General features: G+C 48.0%; 1 protein-coding gene across 7 annotated transcripts in view; it reads left to right on the top strand.

Moving 5' to 3' along the window:
- The first annotated feature begins 658 nt into the window (after window positions 1-658).
- Window positions 659-18,505, top strand: part of nos1 (nitric oxide synthase 1 (neuronal)) — a 44,183-nt gene continuing 26,336 nt past the window's right edge. For 4 of the 7 annotated variants that reach the window (XM_086110476.1, XM_086110474.1, XM_086110475.1 and 1 more), the window contains exons 1-3: window positions 1,159-4,740; window positions 14,711-14,813; window positions 17,899-18,036. In XM_086110476.1, coding sequence (XP_085966602.1) covers window positions 3,935-4,740; window positions 14,711-14,813; window positions 17,899-18,036 — 1,047 coding nt within the window. In that variant the 5' untranslated portion in view covers window positions 1,159-3,934. Of the gene's footprint in view, window positions 894-1,158; window positions 4,741-10,646; window positions 10,858-12,262; window positions 12,889-14,710; window positions 14,814-17,898; window positions 18,037-18,505 lie in introns of those variants that run through there. The other 3 variants (XM_086110477.1, XM_086110479.1, XM_086110478.1) reach the window with 3 other exon arrangements.

Raw genomic sequence — 18,505 nt, 5'->3', positions numbered from 1 at the left:
ATCTAAATCCAGATGATTCGATTGTGTTGTGTGCAGGCTTGCCCCCCCCCACCCTAAAAAAAAAGTACATTCACCGGGACATTTTTTTTCCCCCCAGTGTATTTGGCCTTGTTGAGTGAAATGGTCCTTTGGCGTCCGAGTCACGGGCGGCTGACGGCACACTGACTTTTCTCGGCGTGAGGAAATTTCAAACACATTCAAGAAAAGCACGAGCGAATTCCTGCCGAAGGTCTTGACGACCGTTTTGGCCAACGTTTGCGAGCTTGAACCAACATGCGGCCTAGGTTGCCGACCTCTGGCCCGAAGACGTGAGCCGGAGAAGTAGCCTTCGGCTCCCCATGGATGAAATGTCCCTTTTCAATAAATGGAGGAATAAAATCGAGCGCCCTGTGGCGGTCGCTGGTCTACAGAAGATGCAAGCTCCGTCTTTCCATCTTCATTCTCTGCAGCGGGGGGGGGGGGGGGGGGCGATGAGGACGAAGCGCCTCCCGCCGTGAGCTGAACGATGACGGCAGGCGATGGCGACGCCCCCCCCCCCCCTCCAAAACTGCCCCCACCCCCGTCTGTTCTGTTCCCTCTCTCTCCTCCCGTGGCTTTAAAAAGGCTCCGGAGCGCTGCGCGAGCCACAAGGCGAGCCTCCAGAGAGGCACACCGCGAGATCAACCTCCACCTTCCCCCGCCCACCCTTTTTTTGCCTTTTTTGACACCCCCATACCCTGTCCCATCCCTCCTCTTGGTTTTCGTTGGAGTGTGTGTGTGTGTGTGTGAGGGATGAACCGCGCATACAGCTGAGGAGTTTCACAGCAAGTTTTTCTTTTTTTTCTTTTTTTTTTTTATCTTCAGGGGGGAGAGTTGCAGCGCATCCATAGAGTTCCGGCTGAGATTCTGAGCGGGTGAGCTGATCTTTTGTGTCATTCTTGATATTCCACGCTATGGTTGCGCTAAAATGGGATTGTGCAATGTGCTGGCGAGGGCGCCGAAGCAACTTGAAAATGGGACTTCGCACCTCCGCCGGTTGCTGTTATTCAAGTGATGGAGAACTTGTTGCGCCGTAAAATCATCCCCACCAACACACTTGTGCATGGTTTTTTTGGGGGGGGGGGGGGGGGGGGGGGTCGGTGTGCAAAATGGGGCATGCTTTAATTCTACGAGCCCAAACTAAAGTAAGCAGCTTGAACATCAATCAAATGCTCAGCAGGTTAATTCAACCCAAAATGTCTTTGCAGTTGTCATTTATTTTATTCGATTTTTTATTTTTATTTTTTGGAAGATCACTCCAGATGATAAGTCGTTGGGTCAAGTTTTTAACAACTGTTTATAAAAACGTATGTTTGGTGCATTAGAGAGCCACTAATGTCATATGAAAACATGAGTGTTGGGATAGTAGAAGGCCAAAAATTGTGACCAGTATTCAGAAAGGCGAGAAAAAAAAAATGCGTTGGGTCAATGAAGATGCTAAATGATGTTTACGAAAATGAGAATGTTGGATTGATGAAAAAAAATTTTGGCGCGAAGTCTGTCTTGTTTTAGAAAAGTACATGGACTCCAATGCGGTCAATATTAAAAAAAAGAAAACCCGAAATCATTGACAGTGTTTACAACAACACGAGCCTCATCGTCTAAATTGTTACCTAATTTTACGTTCATGTTCGTGAAAACGCTTACATGGGGTTTGTTGAAGACTCGGCTGCTGTTCATTTTACGCAGAGACGCGTGGCGTTAACATAATGTCGATGTCATTTATTTCAATGAATGCGAACAGCAACAATGACCGATGGTGACGAAAAGCAAAACAATGCATGTTTGGGCTTACCATACAAGAATATTTACAGATTCTCCCGAAATTCCCAACGACCGCCACCTTCGTACGTTAGACAAAATTGCCGCCAAAGTTGACAAAAACAGCTGACCGTTTTGTTGATGAACTCGTCATCGTCCTTGCCCAAAAGACCACATCGAAGACGAGACCACCGTTCACGTTTACGAAAAAGGCGCGTGCGTGTTCACTTCTGCTTTCTTTCTGAAACGAGCAAAACGGCCGTTTCGTGTTGTTGTTGTGACAGGCGGTCGACCGAGCCGCTATTTTGCACACAAATATGCAAATCTATTTTCCCAGGCGTGTGCGCGAGCGTCTCCCCTCAAGGCTTCGCACCCCTTGTGTGCACGACACATACCGTGGCCCAACGTGTCTTGTGCTCGACCGCACGCCCGTATGCGCCGTTGTGCGCGTTCCATCCGAGTGCGCGCGAAGCCGCGTTTGCCACTTTTGACACCGTCATCTCCTCGTTACCAAGGAAGCGAGCGTGAGTCAAAGCCACGGGATGCGCCCGAAAGCCGGGCTGCGCCGCCACCAGCTGCGCTGGCTTTGCATCATTTTTCGGTCATTTCGTACCTCGGCGGGGAGCCCGCTCGGGCCGGCGTGGGATTAAAGGGCCGGCCGGCGCCTTAACTTATTCCCACGCCTCGGGGCAACCTCGCTCTGTCGTTCGTCACGGACACCGTCTCCGAGTGATCGGAGGGAAGCAGAATCGGAATCCTCTTTATTGGCCAAGTATGTAGAACGACCAAGGAATTTGTCTCCGGTGGTGCTTGCTCCCCTCGTATCATCAATAACAAACGACGACGATACGCAAGGACATGACAAATAAGTATGGAAAGACGTTCCGTCGTGCGAGGGTACCGACGTACGGTAGTACCGCCCGATGATGACGGCTGCGAAACGATGTGCAAAGTATCAAGCCGAGCTAAAAGTGATCGGCGGTAAAATACGATTCGGTGACCGCTGTGCGGAAGTGTCTTAGCGCCTCCTGTGGCAGGCCGCGCTTCCTCAGCAGCCTCGGCTGGGCCTCTTTTCAGGATGGAGTTGGTGTTGACCTCCCACTTAATGTCCCGGGAGAACGGGAAGGTCTCGGCGGTTGACACAGGGCAGGTGGATTGTGTGAGGGCCATCACCGTTGGGCTCATTGACGACGATATCAATATTTCTCCAAATTTATTGGTGAGCTCCTGGTGGTCGATTTCCAGCTATTGATGGGGAAAGGTCGCACCGGTGTCAAGTATTTAGGCTTCCTCGTCTTGTATTTGCCTAAAATGATCCCTCTGATTAATTTGTAATGAGCGGACGTGACGTCAAGCCCCGCCGAGTGCCGCTTCGCAGACACGCTTCCGCCTCTGCGCGCGGCGGCGGCCCGTTATTTCTGCTGCGCTTGCATCGCAGGCCTCGTCGGGCACGGAGTCGGCAAAAAGGGGCGTATTCAGACCGATTGACGGATCCTCCGTCGGTCGTGACTCCGGAATATCGCTCGAACGACTCCAATTCGTCAGAATTTGAACCGGAAAATGCCGCGTTTTGCTCCATGTCAGCGGGTGACCATCTTGCCACCTGCCGTCGACTGACGATGACGCCACCGTGTCGGGTGGGGCCGTCGAGATCGGGCATGACTTGAGCCCGCTCAGATGTCGTTTTCTGTCAACAGCAAGTGGCCGTATAAGGCAAAAAAAAATTGGGGCAGCCTGTACCCTTTTTCACCCGCCAAGCGGGGGAGGGCAACATCCTCTTTTGGGGCCTCCCTCACTCGGTCGACGGTGTCGAGGTGTCCCAAGAGGGAGCGGCTTGACTCCCCAAAGTCTTTGGGCGCGCCTCCCGGTGTGATGGGAAAAGGGCAGGCTGCGCTTTTCCTGGAGTTCGCTATCATCCACTTTATGACTCTGGACCAAACCAGAAACGTTCAAATAAAGAAAAAAAAGAATGATTGTGCATTTTATGCGCTGTCAATTTGGGGGCGAAAATGTCGTTTGTGCTTAGTTTTTTTTTTTGACGAGGTTTATTTTCTTTTGGTATCCTTTGCCATCTCATGTAGGTGGCGCACGGCTTTCAAGTTTGATGCTTGAATGACGGCCTGCTATTTTTTTCCCGATCCACTTTCCCTCACAAATGAGGAGCTTAATGGGGGAGTGTGGATTCGCTTTTTGTGTCTTTGCAACGAATGGCCTCTCTTTGCTCTTTTTTTGGCTTTCAGAGACTCCTCGGGGGACACGCGCGCACATCGAGCGTCCCCACGCACGCCCCGCGGAAGCCATGCAGGAGTCTGAGGCCAGCGTGTGCCAGCTGCAGCCCAACATCATCTCGGTGCGCCTCTTCAAGAGGAAAGTGGGCGGCCTGGGCTTCCTGGTCAAGCAGAGGGTCTCCAAACCGCCCGTCATCGTGTCGGACTTGATCCGGGGCGGGGCGGCCGAGGAGTGCGGCCTGGTCCAGGTGGGTGACATCGTGCTGGCCGTCAACAACAAGCCCCTGGTGGATCTCGGCTACGAGCGCGCCCTGGAGACGCTGAAGAACGTGTCGCCCGAGAGCCACGCCGTGCTCATCCTGCGCGGGCCCGAGGGCTTCACCACCCACCTGGAGACCACCCTGTCGGGGGACGGCCGCCCCCGCACCGTGCGGGTCACCCGGCCGGCCTTCCCGCCCTCCAAATCCTACGAGAATTGCTCGCCTCAGCTCAGGGCCATCGAGAACCTCTCGTCGCCCTCCATCGCGCTCCTGGCCGCCCAGGACCCCCTGCTGATGAGGGAGGGGGGGCGGGGCGGTGGCGGGGGGCTCTTCTGCAACGGGCTGGAGGAAAACGACGAGCTGCTGAAGGAGATCGAGCCCGTCCTACGCCTCATCCGCAACACCAAGAAGGAGATCAACGGCGAGGGCCAGAGGAACGCCGCCCGCAGGGACGCCGGGATTCAAGTGGCCCGGTAAGTCCCGCGTTGCCGCTCGTTGGGCTGTTGGCACAAAACGGTCCAGTGAGTCCCTGACTAAAACCAGGGATTTTTTTTTCCATTTTGAAGTTGGAATGTGGGGAGAGAATTGCGACTGGAGGAGATTGATACAGTCAATCTCCGCATTGATTTAAGAATTAGTTTATGAAACTTTCGGAATTCCGAGAAGGATTATTCCGCAGATGTGCTGAGTGAGATGAACGTCCTGACGTTGGGATGGTTTGCATCTGTGGAGCAATGTGAAAGGTAATCCCCCTCCACCTTTGGGGAGGGGGATTTTGTTTTGACAGTTTCGGCATTTGGGGAATGCGTTCAACTTGGGCTGAACCGCTTTGGAATGCTTTGAATTTGTGCCGAAATGCGGACCGAGGCGCTGAGCGTCGGAATGATGTTTGAAAATGGGAATTAGATGGCGGAGCTGAATATTGAACTCGGGAGTCCTGAAGGAGCGCGTCGGCCACCGAGTGCGGAAGGAACAAAATGTTGAAATTGGCCGCGTTGATCGTTGACGGAGAAAATGCGGACGGCTGAAAAATGGCGATGAGGTGAACCGTTTGAAGTTGGTCATTTCTCAGAAAGTTACCTTGTGGACGGCCACGTTTCAAGCATGCGAGAAATGAAAGCAACCGGTTTTGGACTGAAGCCGTCCACTGGCCTTTTGCGATGTTCGCTCCCTTCAAACGTTGCTACATTCGTTTTCACAGAAGTGTGTTCTTCACTGCCAAAAGATGGCCAAGTTGCAAGCCCCCTCCCGCTTTTTTGTGGGGGGGGGGCATCTTTTAGCCTTCACAAGTGCGTCAAGTCCTGATTAGCAGCCCGTTGCGCAATGTCATTTAAGTGGTTGCCATTGCAACCTTCTACTGAAAAAAAAAAATAGTTTTGGTGGAAAAGCAACAATTGCAATCGTGTTTTTGTTTGTTTGTTTTTTGCGTGGGCCAAATTGGATTCCCTGACGAGCTGGCTTGGACCTCTCGGTTAAGTTCAACGCAAGGCGGGCAGGCGTCGAGTTGCGCTGCAAATATTTGGCTGGAAAAATGCACCTGTCAGCCCCGCGAACTTTTCGACGGACCCTGCTACATGTCACGCTGTCAACAAATGAAATTAAAACGTTGTCTGATTTGGCCCGCGTGGCCAAAAGAACAGTCTGCCAAAAGATTCGCAGATGTTATGAAGCATGAATCTTCCCTTCAAGCCCATGTGAAAGGGAGCCCAAAAGAAAAGCAAAGGCTTCACAGCCTCCGCCCTGTGCAAGTATTTTTCATCTCATATTGGCAAATGCAAAGAGAGTTGTTTTCATTTCCCTGTTTCAACTTTCTGGCACTCGCTTTATCAATCATGACAAAATCCAGCAGGTGCCTCCATTGAGCAACGCAGTACGGCGCGTCGTGACCATTTTTCTGTCGCGGACGACTCACCCATGCAAACCTTTTAAGAGGACTCGAGTGTCGGACTGTGTTGCCGGAGGCTCTGTGTTTTTTATCAATACAATCATATCAAGATTGAATAATTTCATGCAAGAGGTTGCCAACCATATTAGATAGATACAAGAAAATAAGGGCCACTTCCTTTTGACAGCCTCTGAGCAATCATTTTGCGTGTTTTGGTTTCACCACATAAACGGGAGGACAAAGAGAACTGGTTCAACACAGATTAAATCGAAACCAGGAAATGTACCGCTCGCTTGGTTGAAGTGCATCATCAAACGCCCGCATTCCATTCAGGCAGTCTTTCTTGAATCGTGGGGCGGGTTTTTATTCATTTGTGGGAGTGTCGTCGCTGTGACATCAGACGACGCATCCAATCGGAGAGAGCTTGGCGGAGTGATTTCGGAGTGCTGAATACTGAGACGCTCATGACATCATTTATTGGCGGTTTGAGGCCTGGCGTCGTTTTGCTGATTTGTGCCGATGGAACAAAATGCAGTCGAGTTGATTGCGAGGAGGGGTTTGTGCGATTTGTGAGCTTATCAGCCACAACCGAGTGCAGCACAGATGACTGATTTCAGACAAGTGCTTGTTGACTCGCTCTTTGTTCGAATTTTGGATGACATTTTCGGGGTCATTTGTCATTCAAAGAACAAATTGAAAGGATCGGAAAAGTACTTCATGTCGACAGATAAAATGGCAACATTTGTAGAGAGGAGCAGATCTTGATTGTGGCCTTGAGCTTTTTTTTCGGGCCTTTCACGCATGAGAACAAAAATAACCTGGCAGCAGAGAGTTATTTTATTTTATTTTATTTATTTTTTGGTCACTGTTATTGTTGTTGATGAATGAATGCGATTCTTCTCCTGCCGCTACCGGCAAGAATTTCCGAGCATAGGCGAGCTCACGTCCTGCCTTGCGTGCGGTGAACAGCGGCGTGAAAAACCCTCCAAAGCACCTTTTGTCCACTTAATGCAGATGATTATTCCAGCGCCGTCCAAGTTGCCCGACGCATCTCCCGGCCAGACTGCCTCCATCTCCCGCGAACCGCATGGCATCCATTGTGCTCGCGCCGGTGACCCATTGCAATCAAATTGAGGCAAGCCGTCTCTCCCTGATCAATATCTCATTCTTGATCGGTCCATGCGTGTCGGCTTCTCATCCGTAACTACCCTTTCGATGATTGATCGCCTTCTCATAGACGTGTGTGTGTGTATGTGTTTGTGGGGGGGGGGGTCAAGCCAATAAAGATACATCCTGCTTAGCTAGCTCGCTTAATGGGGCCGCCCGCGTGCAGTTTGAAACGCATTTGAATCGCCGCAATGATCCGGAAAACATGCTGACATTTGCTGAGCGCGCTAATGGGACTCATTGCGACAATGACGTCTCGTTTAAGTCCGGGCCACCTCCGAATGGGCGAGTGCAGGGCACGCCGTGATGGCCGGTGCTTTCCTAAACCGCTTTGAGTCGACAGGCTAAAGATTTTCAAAGCTTATCCAAGGGTCCGCCTTTTTCACTGGCGCAGTTGTCGGAGAAGAGAATACCGCGGCATCCCGGCGTGCCTCGCGGCTCAGGTTGGAAATAGGTTGCCCTTTCGTCGCCTGTTTGTTGTGTTGTCTCGAGGAAAACGATGGGAGCTAATTTTGCTCTCGTAGTCACTCGGTCAGGTGCAAAGTGGCGCACAGCAATACTCATTTGAGATGGCTACCGCGTGACGGAACTTTCGTGTGTCCCTCATCTCATATTTCAGCCTTTTTCCGGCAATTGGGGCACTCTGGTTTTTCTGGACATTCATTTTGAATGGACCAAGAGGCCGACCGGAAACTTATTTGCCCCTCACTGGCAAGCGTGGTTACTGGATTATCGTGAACAACAACTAATGAAATATCCATCCATCCATCCATTTTTTGGAACCGCTTTATTATCCTTACAAGGATGGCCGGAGGTGCTGGAGCGTGGCCTCGCTGTCTTCGGACAGTAGGCGGGACCACCCTGAACCGGTTGCCAGCCAATCGCAGGGCACACGGAGACAAACAACCATCCGCGCTCACCTTCACACTGAGGGACAATTTCGAGTGCTCAATCAGCCTGCCATGCATGTGGGAGGAAAGCGGAGTACCCGGAGAAAACCCACGCAGGCCCGGGGAGAACATGCAAACTCCACACAGGAAGAATGGAACCCGCTACTTCTGCACTGTGAGGTGGACGTGCTAACCACTGGACCTATTAATGCTAACAAACCAATGCTAACAACCATTAGTGCTGACAAATTAAAAACAAAGGCTTGTAAGAAAATGGAAACTGAAACGATCTTGCGTTCCTAAAGATAACTAAAGCAAAGTGTTTTCAAAAAGATAAAACCTAACAAACATTTTCTCTTTTGTTTCTTTAAAAAATTATTTTTGAAAAATTGTATCGAGCTTCAAGGGTCATCGCATGCGTTAAGTTGGCTGAAAACTGAAACAAATCATTCGTTCCCAACACCGCAACGTCTTTTCTCTTCATCACAAGACAATACCAATCGATTCGGGGCTCTGTATCCTTTAGACGTCGTCAGAGCGCCCGGAAAAATACAGACGCAAGTATGTATTGGGGAAAAAAACGAAAAACAAAACAATACGTTCATGAGAGATAAAAGCAAAATCAGGTGTGGTTGTAAAAGCTTGAGTGGTGAGACACACCACTTCCCCGCTGCTGTCTTCAGTCCGAGTCGAGTATTTCAACCGAGGTAGTAAATCACGATCAGGGATGAAAAAATTTTCCCCAAATTTCAATCTCACCAAAATGTTACATTTTGATTTGTTTGTTTTTAATGGTTGGGGGCGGGGGAGCGCAGCGAGTTCTGATTCTCAGCGGCATCTCTTACAAAGTCAAGTGAAAATTTCAATCAAGAAATGAATTTGAATTCGAAGTTGAAGTTTGCTGAAGTTAACTCCGTTTTAAATTGATCTTTTATATCGGCCGTCAGATTTTTTTGAAAAGGCTGACGCCTGTAATTAGCCACTTGAAGAGGGCATTCACATTTTTGAGTCATCACGGGACCAAGACAACACGGAACAATTGGCCGGTGATGTCAGAGTCGTAGAATATTGCAACAGACATACTGGAACAGCAGCAGAAAGTCATGCAATGGCAATTGAAAAATGACAACCCCACACCCCAAACATGCACACCGCTTGTAAATTCTACTTTCTGTTTGGGAACAGGAAACTTTGCAAAAAGTCCAGTGGCAGAAGGTCAACTTGAGTTTCTTCCGGCTGCGAAAATGCCGTTCATTTCCTCAAAGCCCAGCCAAGGTAGCGTTGCTTTGCAAGTGACATCGCCCCTCGTGGTCGGTACCGGGGGGTGGGGGGGGTGTTACCTTGGAGACGGGAGGCAGTCATATCGCAGAAGGTTCTTGTGACCTCGTCCAACTGAGCCAAGCTTTGGAATTCATTCTTTCTCTATGATTTCCGCCTTTTGGGAGTCATTGAACCCCAAATATGAGAAGCCGGCAATCTCAGCTGTAAGTAGCATCCTTCCCCGAATGCGCCATTCCATTCTGCGCACGTGCACTTTTAAATGGCTCACCTCCTTTAATGTCCGCTTCTGCAAACTAAAACCGATGTGGTAAGTCTTGAACATCTTGACGACGGTCCCCAATGTCGGAATGGGCATGGAAAGTCAACTCGAACAACTAACTCGCATTCTCGCTGAAGATAATGAATCATCTCATCCAGTGGAACCATAAATTCCCTTCTAGAATGCCCCCCCTCTGGCAGGATTTCTCTCGGAGAGCTCAAAAGTTCAAGGCGAGCGGACGGGCCTTCTCTGCGAAGGACAGAAACTTCTCAAATGCCTCATCCTTGACCTTTGCACGCTGTTCCTCGTTGAACCTTTGCAGTTTGCTCTGTTGTGGCTTCAGGGAAAACCCCAAAACATGCCGAGTGTGGTGGGGGGTGACGCATTCGAAACCGTTCACAGCTGTCCTCAGAACTGGTTTCTTTAATTAAAAAGGTAATTGTGATGACACAATTCAGAAAAACTCATCGATCTCGGAGAGGGGGGCGGGGGACTCACGCCACGGACATGAAATTTGATGGCCGCGCTCTATGAGAACGAACTCGTGTTTTGATCTCACACACACGCAATGGCTACGCCAGGCACTCCAGAAACCTCAAAGTGTTTGTTTTGACGCGCGATTAATAATTCAAGTTTCCATTATCTGTCCGGACAAGCAGCCCGAGCATGTCATTTGCAGAGAATGCAACGCGTCATCGGCCGATGAATATCTCGCACCGCAAACTTCTCCACGAGATGTTTTGTCACATACTTAGCTGACACCTCACAGCTATGATTTGCCCCCACTTATTAGTTGTCCAGACAGGAAAAGAGCAAACTTCTTTAGCTTTTTGTTCAGCTCAGAAGAACCAGTTTGAGATGTGTTCATTGAGGTCACGCCACACCCGAGAATACCCACAAGTCACTCTCCATTTAAAGGTTTGAAGGCAGCATGTCCACTTTGTTGTCGTCATCATCCAGGTAGGCCGCGCCTCATTCGTCTCGAGGGCGCTACTTAAGATGCGCGCGTGGACAGCGCTGACAAGAAGTTCTAGTCCTTCTTGCCGCAACTGCCACAAATCGTTGTCACGTTGCTCCGCCTGCGCTTGCTAATTCATCCGTTTGAACGGTAAGCGCTTGAGTCTTGTGTGTTCCCGTGTCGTTTCATTGGTCGCGATGATGCCGCTTGAACATAAATTGCCACAACGAGGTTTCGATTGAATTGTCGAGTTTGCCGCATTTACCGAAAGCCACCACCCGCCAATCCGACGTCGGCAATCGGGACGTTGGGCGATTTTGCATATTTAGGACTTTATTTGCATGTCGCATATTGATGACATGGCCACCCGGATGGAAGAAAGTGAAAAGTAGTTCAGTGCGTGATTCCGTAGAGGCCACCTTAGTTCTTAAATAAGGTGAGATTTTTTTTTCTTCCCCCCCCCCCCCCTTTTTGAGCGCTTCAATAGAAACGAAGCGTCGTCGTTTTATGGTTTGCTGGTGATTTGTAAATTTCGCGGCCCCTATCTGTGCAAATCTCTTGCGCGAGCTTTAATCCTTGAAACACGAGGAGCGGAAGAATACTTGCGATCGACAGGAATTGGACAAGCTAGAAGTGACCCAATTTTAAAATGTATCTTTCATCTTCCACGGGAAGAAAAGACATGCAAGAAGCATCCGTTCATCCGTCCATTATCCGATCGTTGTACGGCGCCTATGCTAGCTGTCTTCGCGCAGTTGGCGGGCTACACCCTGAACTGGTTGCCAGCCAATTGCGGGGCCCACACACGGCATACATTTGCATCGGTGCTGCGCCGACGTATTTTGTTGCGATATATCTTTAAATTTTGTGGAGCGTTCACACGTAAAAAGCTGATTACTAAAGAGAAGCGCGGCCTGCTGCTGAGACTAATTTCCCTCACGGGATGAATAAATTGTCCATTTATTTTGTCGTTTTAAAAAAAATTGTTGTAACAAAGAAGGGCTACTTTTTCTTATCCAAAAGCAGCATTTTCCACGGCCATAAAATTATGCTCGCTTCAAAAAAAATTTTTGACAAGTGTAAATTGACCACCTTTATTAACTACTGTAAATCACAAATGCTCATTCTGTAAGCAAATAAAATTTAGCAGTTGCACTCTTGTGCGCTTTGTTACGAGACAAATGGGTTCCTATAGAAAACAAATCTTGCAAGATGCAGTTGTAAGTTAAAAAAAAAAAAAGGGAAAGATTTTAATTATATGTATGGAGAATGTGTTTTTGACGCTGCTTGCCTCAGGCTCGTTCTGTCTCATTCGGTCTGCGATATGTGAAATTCATGAAAGCTCATTTCAGAATCCACATCTGAAATTCTGCTCGGTACACCCAAATGTTCCGCATGGTCAAACAAAATTAAAAAATTGGTCGAAAACAGCACAAGTAAACATGAATTGTTTTTACACCGTTTTTAAATATATATATATATATATATATATATTATTTATTTAATAACAAGGGGGGGGGGCCTGGATGGCCCTGTGTGAACAGCATTTAATGTTTACCCTCGGTTATCTTTGTCTTATCTGGTGTGTAGAGGCGAACTAAGGTGATCTGGGCATGTCTCAACAGTGTCTAGGCCTGAGGGTCCGGATTTCCGAAAAGCTTGCATGGAGGACAAAAACCGGGCCAGAACTCGATTGCTCATGCAAAACAATATGGAAGCTCGACTGAACGGGCACGGCCCAAGTTCATTCCCCCCCTCCCCCTCCTGGGAGTAGTTATTGCAAAATAGGTGAATTTAGCACGCGGGTTGTGACTGATCAAACCAGAGAATAATTGCAGTGACTGATTTTCCGTCTTGGGAAGCGTTTGGAATTGCCAGAAACAAAGATCATTGCGGCAATTTTGGAGCTCCTGAATGATCTTAAAGGCCGACTTGGAGCCAGTCACAAGAAGGAATCATGCTACATTACCTTTTGAATTAACTGGGAATTTGATTCTGCGTGACTCACTTTAGTGCTCTGTGGCTGATAGTGTTTGCAGTTTTTCAGGTACGCAGTCCCAAGTTTTAAGCGCAGCCACACCCGGGACGTCCGATAGCTGTTGATGCAATTTCTCTGGCACTCAGGACAAGTTAAATTCAACAAAACATGGCTGCGGTGCGCTTGCCAACTTCCACAAAATGGTATTTGCCTCTTTTACTTACACTTGAATTCCATCACTTGAAACTTCATTTTGCACTTGTGGCGCTCTCTCAAACGTTTCACGGGGAAAACCATCAGAACGCCCGAAACTGCACCACTTTTTACACTTGTTGCCAACCCTGCATGCAATCTCCTCTCGGGAATCTTTTCGGGGAATGTTTTGTTGTCCGGAGATCCCAACATATGATTGGATGGATGAATACCTTCTCATGTGCTCTCAGTGACGAGCTCCAAGCGTGTCGTCGTCAAGTCAGCGTGCAGCTTTGTTTCTGCGTGCGGACTCTTGCCAGCATACTCGAAGTAATCGTGTGAAAACAGTTGGCGGCACATCTCTGAGGAGCTTTGAGAAGGCAGAAAAACAAATGAGCCGATCTGAGTTTTCCCAAAATTGTGCGGCCGCCTGCCAGTCTGGTTGAGGACTAACCTCTTTGCCAAAGATGGAGAGTTGATCCTCTGGTCCAGACTGGGTCTGCTCTTCAGAAACGTGTTTCTACATCAAACGGGCGCGGCTCCAGCGCTCCAGGTTTGCCGATATCTATCCAGGCAAACTGTGCACGAGCATGGAACGTGGATTGAGACAAAGGCAACATCCCGGCGGGAAGGGCGCATTTTTAACCCCTGAGTTTGCCTTTGCTTGTGGGGGGTGGGCGTGGGGGTCTGATTTTACTGTTTTCTTTTTCGTGTATCAATCATAGACTATTTGAGTGCAAGAAGAGCTTTTGCCTTTATATCATGGTCACTTTTTGGCCAATTCTAACCCATAAAACAACAGCTTTTTATTCCTTGTAATTCACCGGATCGAATTTTAAGATTTGTGCGAAATGGGTTTTATTCTAGACTCAAATTTTTGGACAAGCCTAAAAGTTCATGCCGTATTCGTAGTTTTCAAAAGCGGCGTTGGTTGAAACACCTTCTACCAATCGTGGCATTTTAATTGAAGTAGAAGAAGCAGAAAGCCTGCACCGTGAGGAGTAGAAGAACCAAATGATTTCATGCAAAGGTGACGTTTTTGAGGCTCTTCTTGAACCTGCGCATCGTGAAGACAATTGGGAAGTTGAAGGGTTTAAAAAAAAAAATGAGGGGGGAGGGCCCTTTGAGGCACACGTGTATTCGTCTTGAGTGGATGACGAGCCTTGATGGCAATTGAGGACACCGCGTCCATTATTAAAAGTGACACATGCTGTCATTATGAATCGGCAAAATCGTCCACTTTTTTCAGTGAGTCTGTTTCACTCAGCTTTCATTTTCACCAAGATGAGGGGTTAAAAAAAAATGTCAAGAAGCCATGCCTGCGGACGCACAAGTCAAGGAGCCATGTGACCTGAAAATTGCACTTGGAACATTTCCTAAAAATTCAGCCCATGGAACGTGTTTGGCTTGAGAACAAGACGTTTGTTCGACAGGTCTATCATAGAGAGGCCCACAAAAAGACACCGGATGTTTTGGTTCAGCTGGAAATTGGATCGGGTCCACCTCCTAATAGGTTGTCTGAAATGCAGGCCCGGAAGCCTGTTTCATCGAGCAACATGAAATTTGGGAGACAGGTCTGTCAGGAGTCGATCCACAAAAAAAAAAAAGCGATGCTTGAAAATGTGTAAAAAGCGTGACATTTTTAGCTGAGAATAGGATCGGGGCTGGAGTGTTTGGTGTAATTTACTCCCTAAAACTTGAAATGGAATTTGCTAGACATGCCTATTATGCATCAACCCACCAAAAAGTCAAGAAGCCATGCCTGAAAATGAACAAGTGTGTTGGTGCCTTGTGCGACTGAGCCCCCCTCCTCGTTTTTGTCCTCTGTTGCAGGGACGTCAGCGTGGCAAGCACAGTTTCACCGCAGCTTTCATCTGAAAACAACAGGAGGCGTGACAACATGCCGGTGGTGCTGCACAACATCGAGGCCGAGCAGGTAAAAAAAAGACCATAAAAAAAAAAGAAAAAGTACTGTTTCGAGACTGTGCGTTTCTCAGCATACTTTGATTGGAAAGCACCGTCATGCCAATGACACCCCACTCGAGGGAAGCCTTGCGTCGCTTTGATTTTAAGATCAGCACAGCTTTTGAGGCGAAGTTCAAGATGAGGCACTGAATCTTGGCTCTTCACTTCAATTATTAGGGAGAGAGCAGCCAACACGTTGGAAATCTGAGAAATGTAGCCACCTGACAACTAGTAGCGTACGGATAAATACGCGCAGCATTAACAGTTTTTGAGTGAAGCTCGGTTATTCGAAGCTTAGTGTTGCGATCGCCAGAGAAGCTTGACGCAATTCATGGAGTGAATGATGAACTTGATGTTAAAAAGCCAGCGACATTCAACTGGAGCCTTGTGATGAGTCGGTGAGATTCACGCCGTGTTTGTCTGGTGTATTTCCAGGAAATGAGATTTGTTCTCCACCTTGTTTTAGAATTTGGAGTGTCACATACTGTAAGCAGAAAAAAAAATTAGCGTCCGAGTCGCGTGTTTTTGTCACTAAAAGCTGTTTTTGCCACTGTTGGTCAGAAACCAATATTTGTAGTGTGGGTGAGGAGACGGAGAGGCAGGCCAAAGAGGAGATTCATGGATGTCGTGAGGGAAGACATGCAGGTAGTTGGAGTCAGAGTAGAGGATGCAGAGAACGGGGAAAGATGGAAATTAATGACTCGCTGTGGCAACCCCTGAAAAGGGACAAGCCGAGAGGAGAAGAAGAAGTTTCTAATCCTCACTTGTGCTATTACCAAGTGAGCTGGCAAATTTGTGCGTCCTCTGGGAGGGGGGAAAAAAAAATCTGCATCTCCTTGACCCCCACGCCCCCGCCCCCCCTCCCTGTTCAGATCCTTCCGGGCGACAAGCCGTTGCTACAGCGGCGACGTTAAATCCGGATTACGCCGATGGTGTCCTAATCTGCACATACTGTGTTGATCCTCGAAATACTCCCATGGGGCAAAATCGAGGCGCTTGCCATCACGCACCCCCCCCCCCCTCCTCTTTTTGGAGGCAGCACCCCTCGCCAAACAGCGGTGGGGGAGACGGAACGTCACACTCGTTCCGTGCAGGAAAAATCATTCTTAGCGGCCTTTGAAATTGTTCAGCAAAATAAGAAATCAAATCATTTTTATTTGTGTAGAATGCTTTTAAAAGAAAGCAGTGTTACTCTGCAAGTAATTTTAGAATTAAAAATGTTCAAAATAAAAAAAAAAAATGAAAGAAGGACTCTTTAATTCTGCGTGTTTACTTTTTTTTTTTTTAAATAAAATCAGGGAAGAAGCTGGGGGAACACCCTGAACTGCTTGCCCGCCAGCCTTCTTTATTTCTGTGTGTGGGTGTGTTTTGACCCATGTGTGTGTGTTTTAGGCCCGACCCGAATTTCGGGTCGGGCTCGGGGCGCCCGATCTTACCTCTCGACAACGGTTGTGACGTAACGCGCAAAAGGTGAATGCGCATGTATGTATGAATATATGCATATGTATGTTTAAAAATTTTCAAGTGTCTCAGTTGAAATGGTACATTTCAGTGCAATGTCGAATTAACTGGAAAGTAAAATGTGCGTCTCTGCGTGCGTGCATAGAGAGTGAACAGGAGGTTGTGTCACTTACCGTTTAATTTAAATTTTCCTCCCTCACACTCAACTGCGGGATTAGCCACGCATGCCCCCCCCCCCCCCCCCCAACACCACCGTCCCCTCTGCCGCCCTCCTGCATAATGAAGCAGTTGAAGAAGGTTCGCCGACATCCACAAAAGTGTCAACGATTGGCAGTCCTGTCAGTCGTGCGCACTTTGGCCGTCCCACCCAATCTTTTCCGCGTTGCTTTCCTGGGCCGTCATGCGCACTCGCCCTCATCTGCATAGATTTTTTTTTTCCTAATAGGATTACTTATTTATTTTTGCATAACCATTTCCCAAAACGTTGTGCGTGTTGGTGCGTGAAGCACCGCATTGCATAAATACCTCAATGATTGTGAACCCCGAGTTAGTCCTTTGTTTTATGTTTATTTTGACAATTTTAAAAAATGCATTAGTTTGCAGGGTAAAAATGTTCAAATTAATTTTGAATATTAAAAAGATGCATTTTAAACACTTAAAAAGGACAAGTAGAAGTACGTTGAAATACAACACAAGTCAAAACTTGTGTGTGTGTGTATACCACAAATGATTTTCCAACCAGCAAGTGGCGAGGTTTTGGCTTGGCACTGCTTAATGACTAAGCACGCGTGATTGATTCCGCCGATCTTAAACAGCGGGCCTATGATCAATCAATAGCGAGCTGAAAGGTTAGCCGCCGTTAGTGGCTGATTGTATTTATCACGGGGCCTTCAAATGAAAACGGGAAGTCGATGGGGAGCGTGGTAAAAGTCAGTCCGTCTCCCATCGTGCACTTCATCAACTCAAATAGGGCGCCGCCATGAATCCATTTCATCGATGCGGCGTCCTTGCTGATGTGAACTGATTACACTCACAACATGGCTGCAAGCAACGTTTCAGATTTGACCGAAAGCATTTTTTATTAACCTGCTTACTCGTTTTCAAAGCAGCTGTGACGGACGGGCCAGCGCAAGCCAGAAACGTGTCCAAAATGTCTGTTCATGGCACCACGGCACCACTTACTGGCACCGTGATGAATTGCACCCAACCATGTCCAATTCTCTAATGGCTTTTTGAGTTGACTGGATCTTTTTTTTTTTGGAGGGGGCCGGGGGGCGTCCGTTGAATTGATGTTCCACTTTCACTGGCATCGAGATAAGTCATCAATATTCTTCATTAGAAAATGCTTCGACAACTGTTGTTTTCTGTAGACATAAAAAGCAGGATCAAACAGGCTTTGACCAAAACTTGGCTGATCTTCAAATACTGTTTTCACTCTTTTAAATTTAGGGCCAAAAAAAAGTGTTACCATCTAGTGGCTGACAGTGGAATTACACTCAATCGGAATGCAGAACAAAATAACTATCACCTTGTTTTTGTTTGTTTGTTTGTTTGTTTTTTTAATGCATAAAATAATGCCGGACGTCTGCTCTCAGGGCCCCACCTCGGACAAGACGTCGCCCACCAAGACACTGCAGAACGGAAGCCCCTCCAAGTGCCCCCGCTTCCTCAAGATCAAGAACTGGGAGAGCGGAAGCGTCTTGAACGACACGCTCCACCACAGCGCCAGCAAGGTCAGGCGTGCGCCGCCAAAGCTGTCGGCTTCATCCAAGAAGGAAAGCTCATTGATTTGACACCGGTGTACATTGCACATCCAAATATGTACACGTCATGATTCACATAAACGATATAGTTCTTTCTCTCAAAAATAACAACAACATGCTAATTGCTAAGTTGAACGAAGCATACTTAGAACCACTTGAGTCATGTCTTGCCCTCTGTGCATTCTCTATTCCTCTGCTGTCAGCAACCGGGTGGAAAATGCAAATAAGAATCTATTATCGATTGCCTTCCCTTATTACAATTAATTTTTTTTAATAATGTATTTTGAAAACAAAAGACAACGTGGTTCTGCGTGAATGCGGCGAGGAGATTCAAGCGGAGTCACAGTCAGGAGGTGGGGGTCATTTATGGCTGAGCGGGGCTTTGAAGGGGGCTCCGGTCCAGGCCGCTCGGCGAGGGCCAACAACTGAATGAGATGAC

This window comes from Hippocampus guttulatus, chromosome 5 (genome assembly GCF_054856545.1).
Source record: "Hippocampus guttulatus isolate MCC_2025c chromosome 5, RoL_Hgut_1.0, whole genome shotgun sequence".
Lineage (NCBI taxonomy): Eukaryota > Metazoa > Chordata > Actinopteri > Syngnathiformes > Syngnathidae > Hippocampus > Hippocampus guttulatus.
Note: the sequence above shows the minus strand (reverse complement) of the source record. Positions and strands in the feature narration are given on the sequence as shown.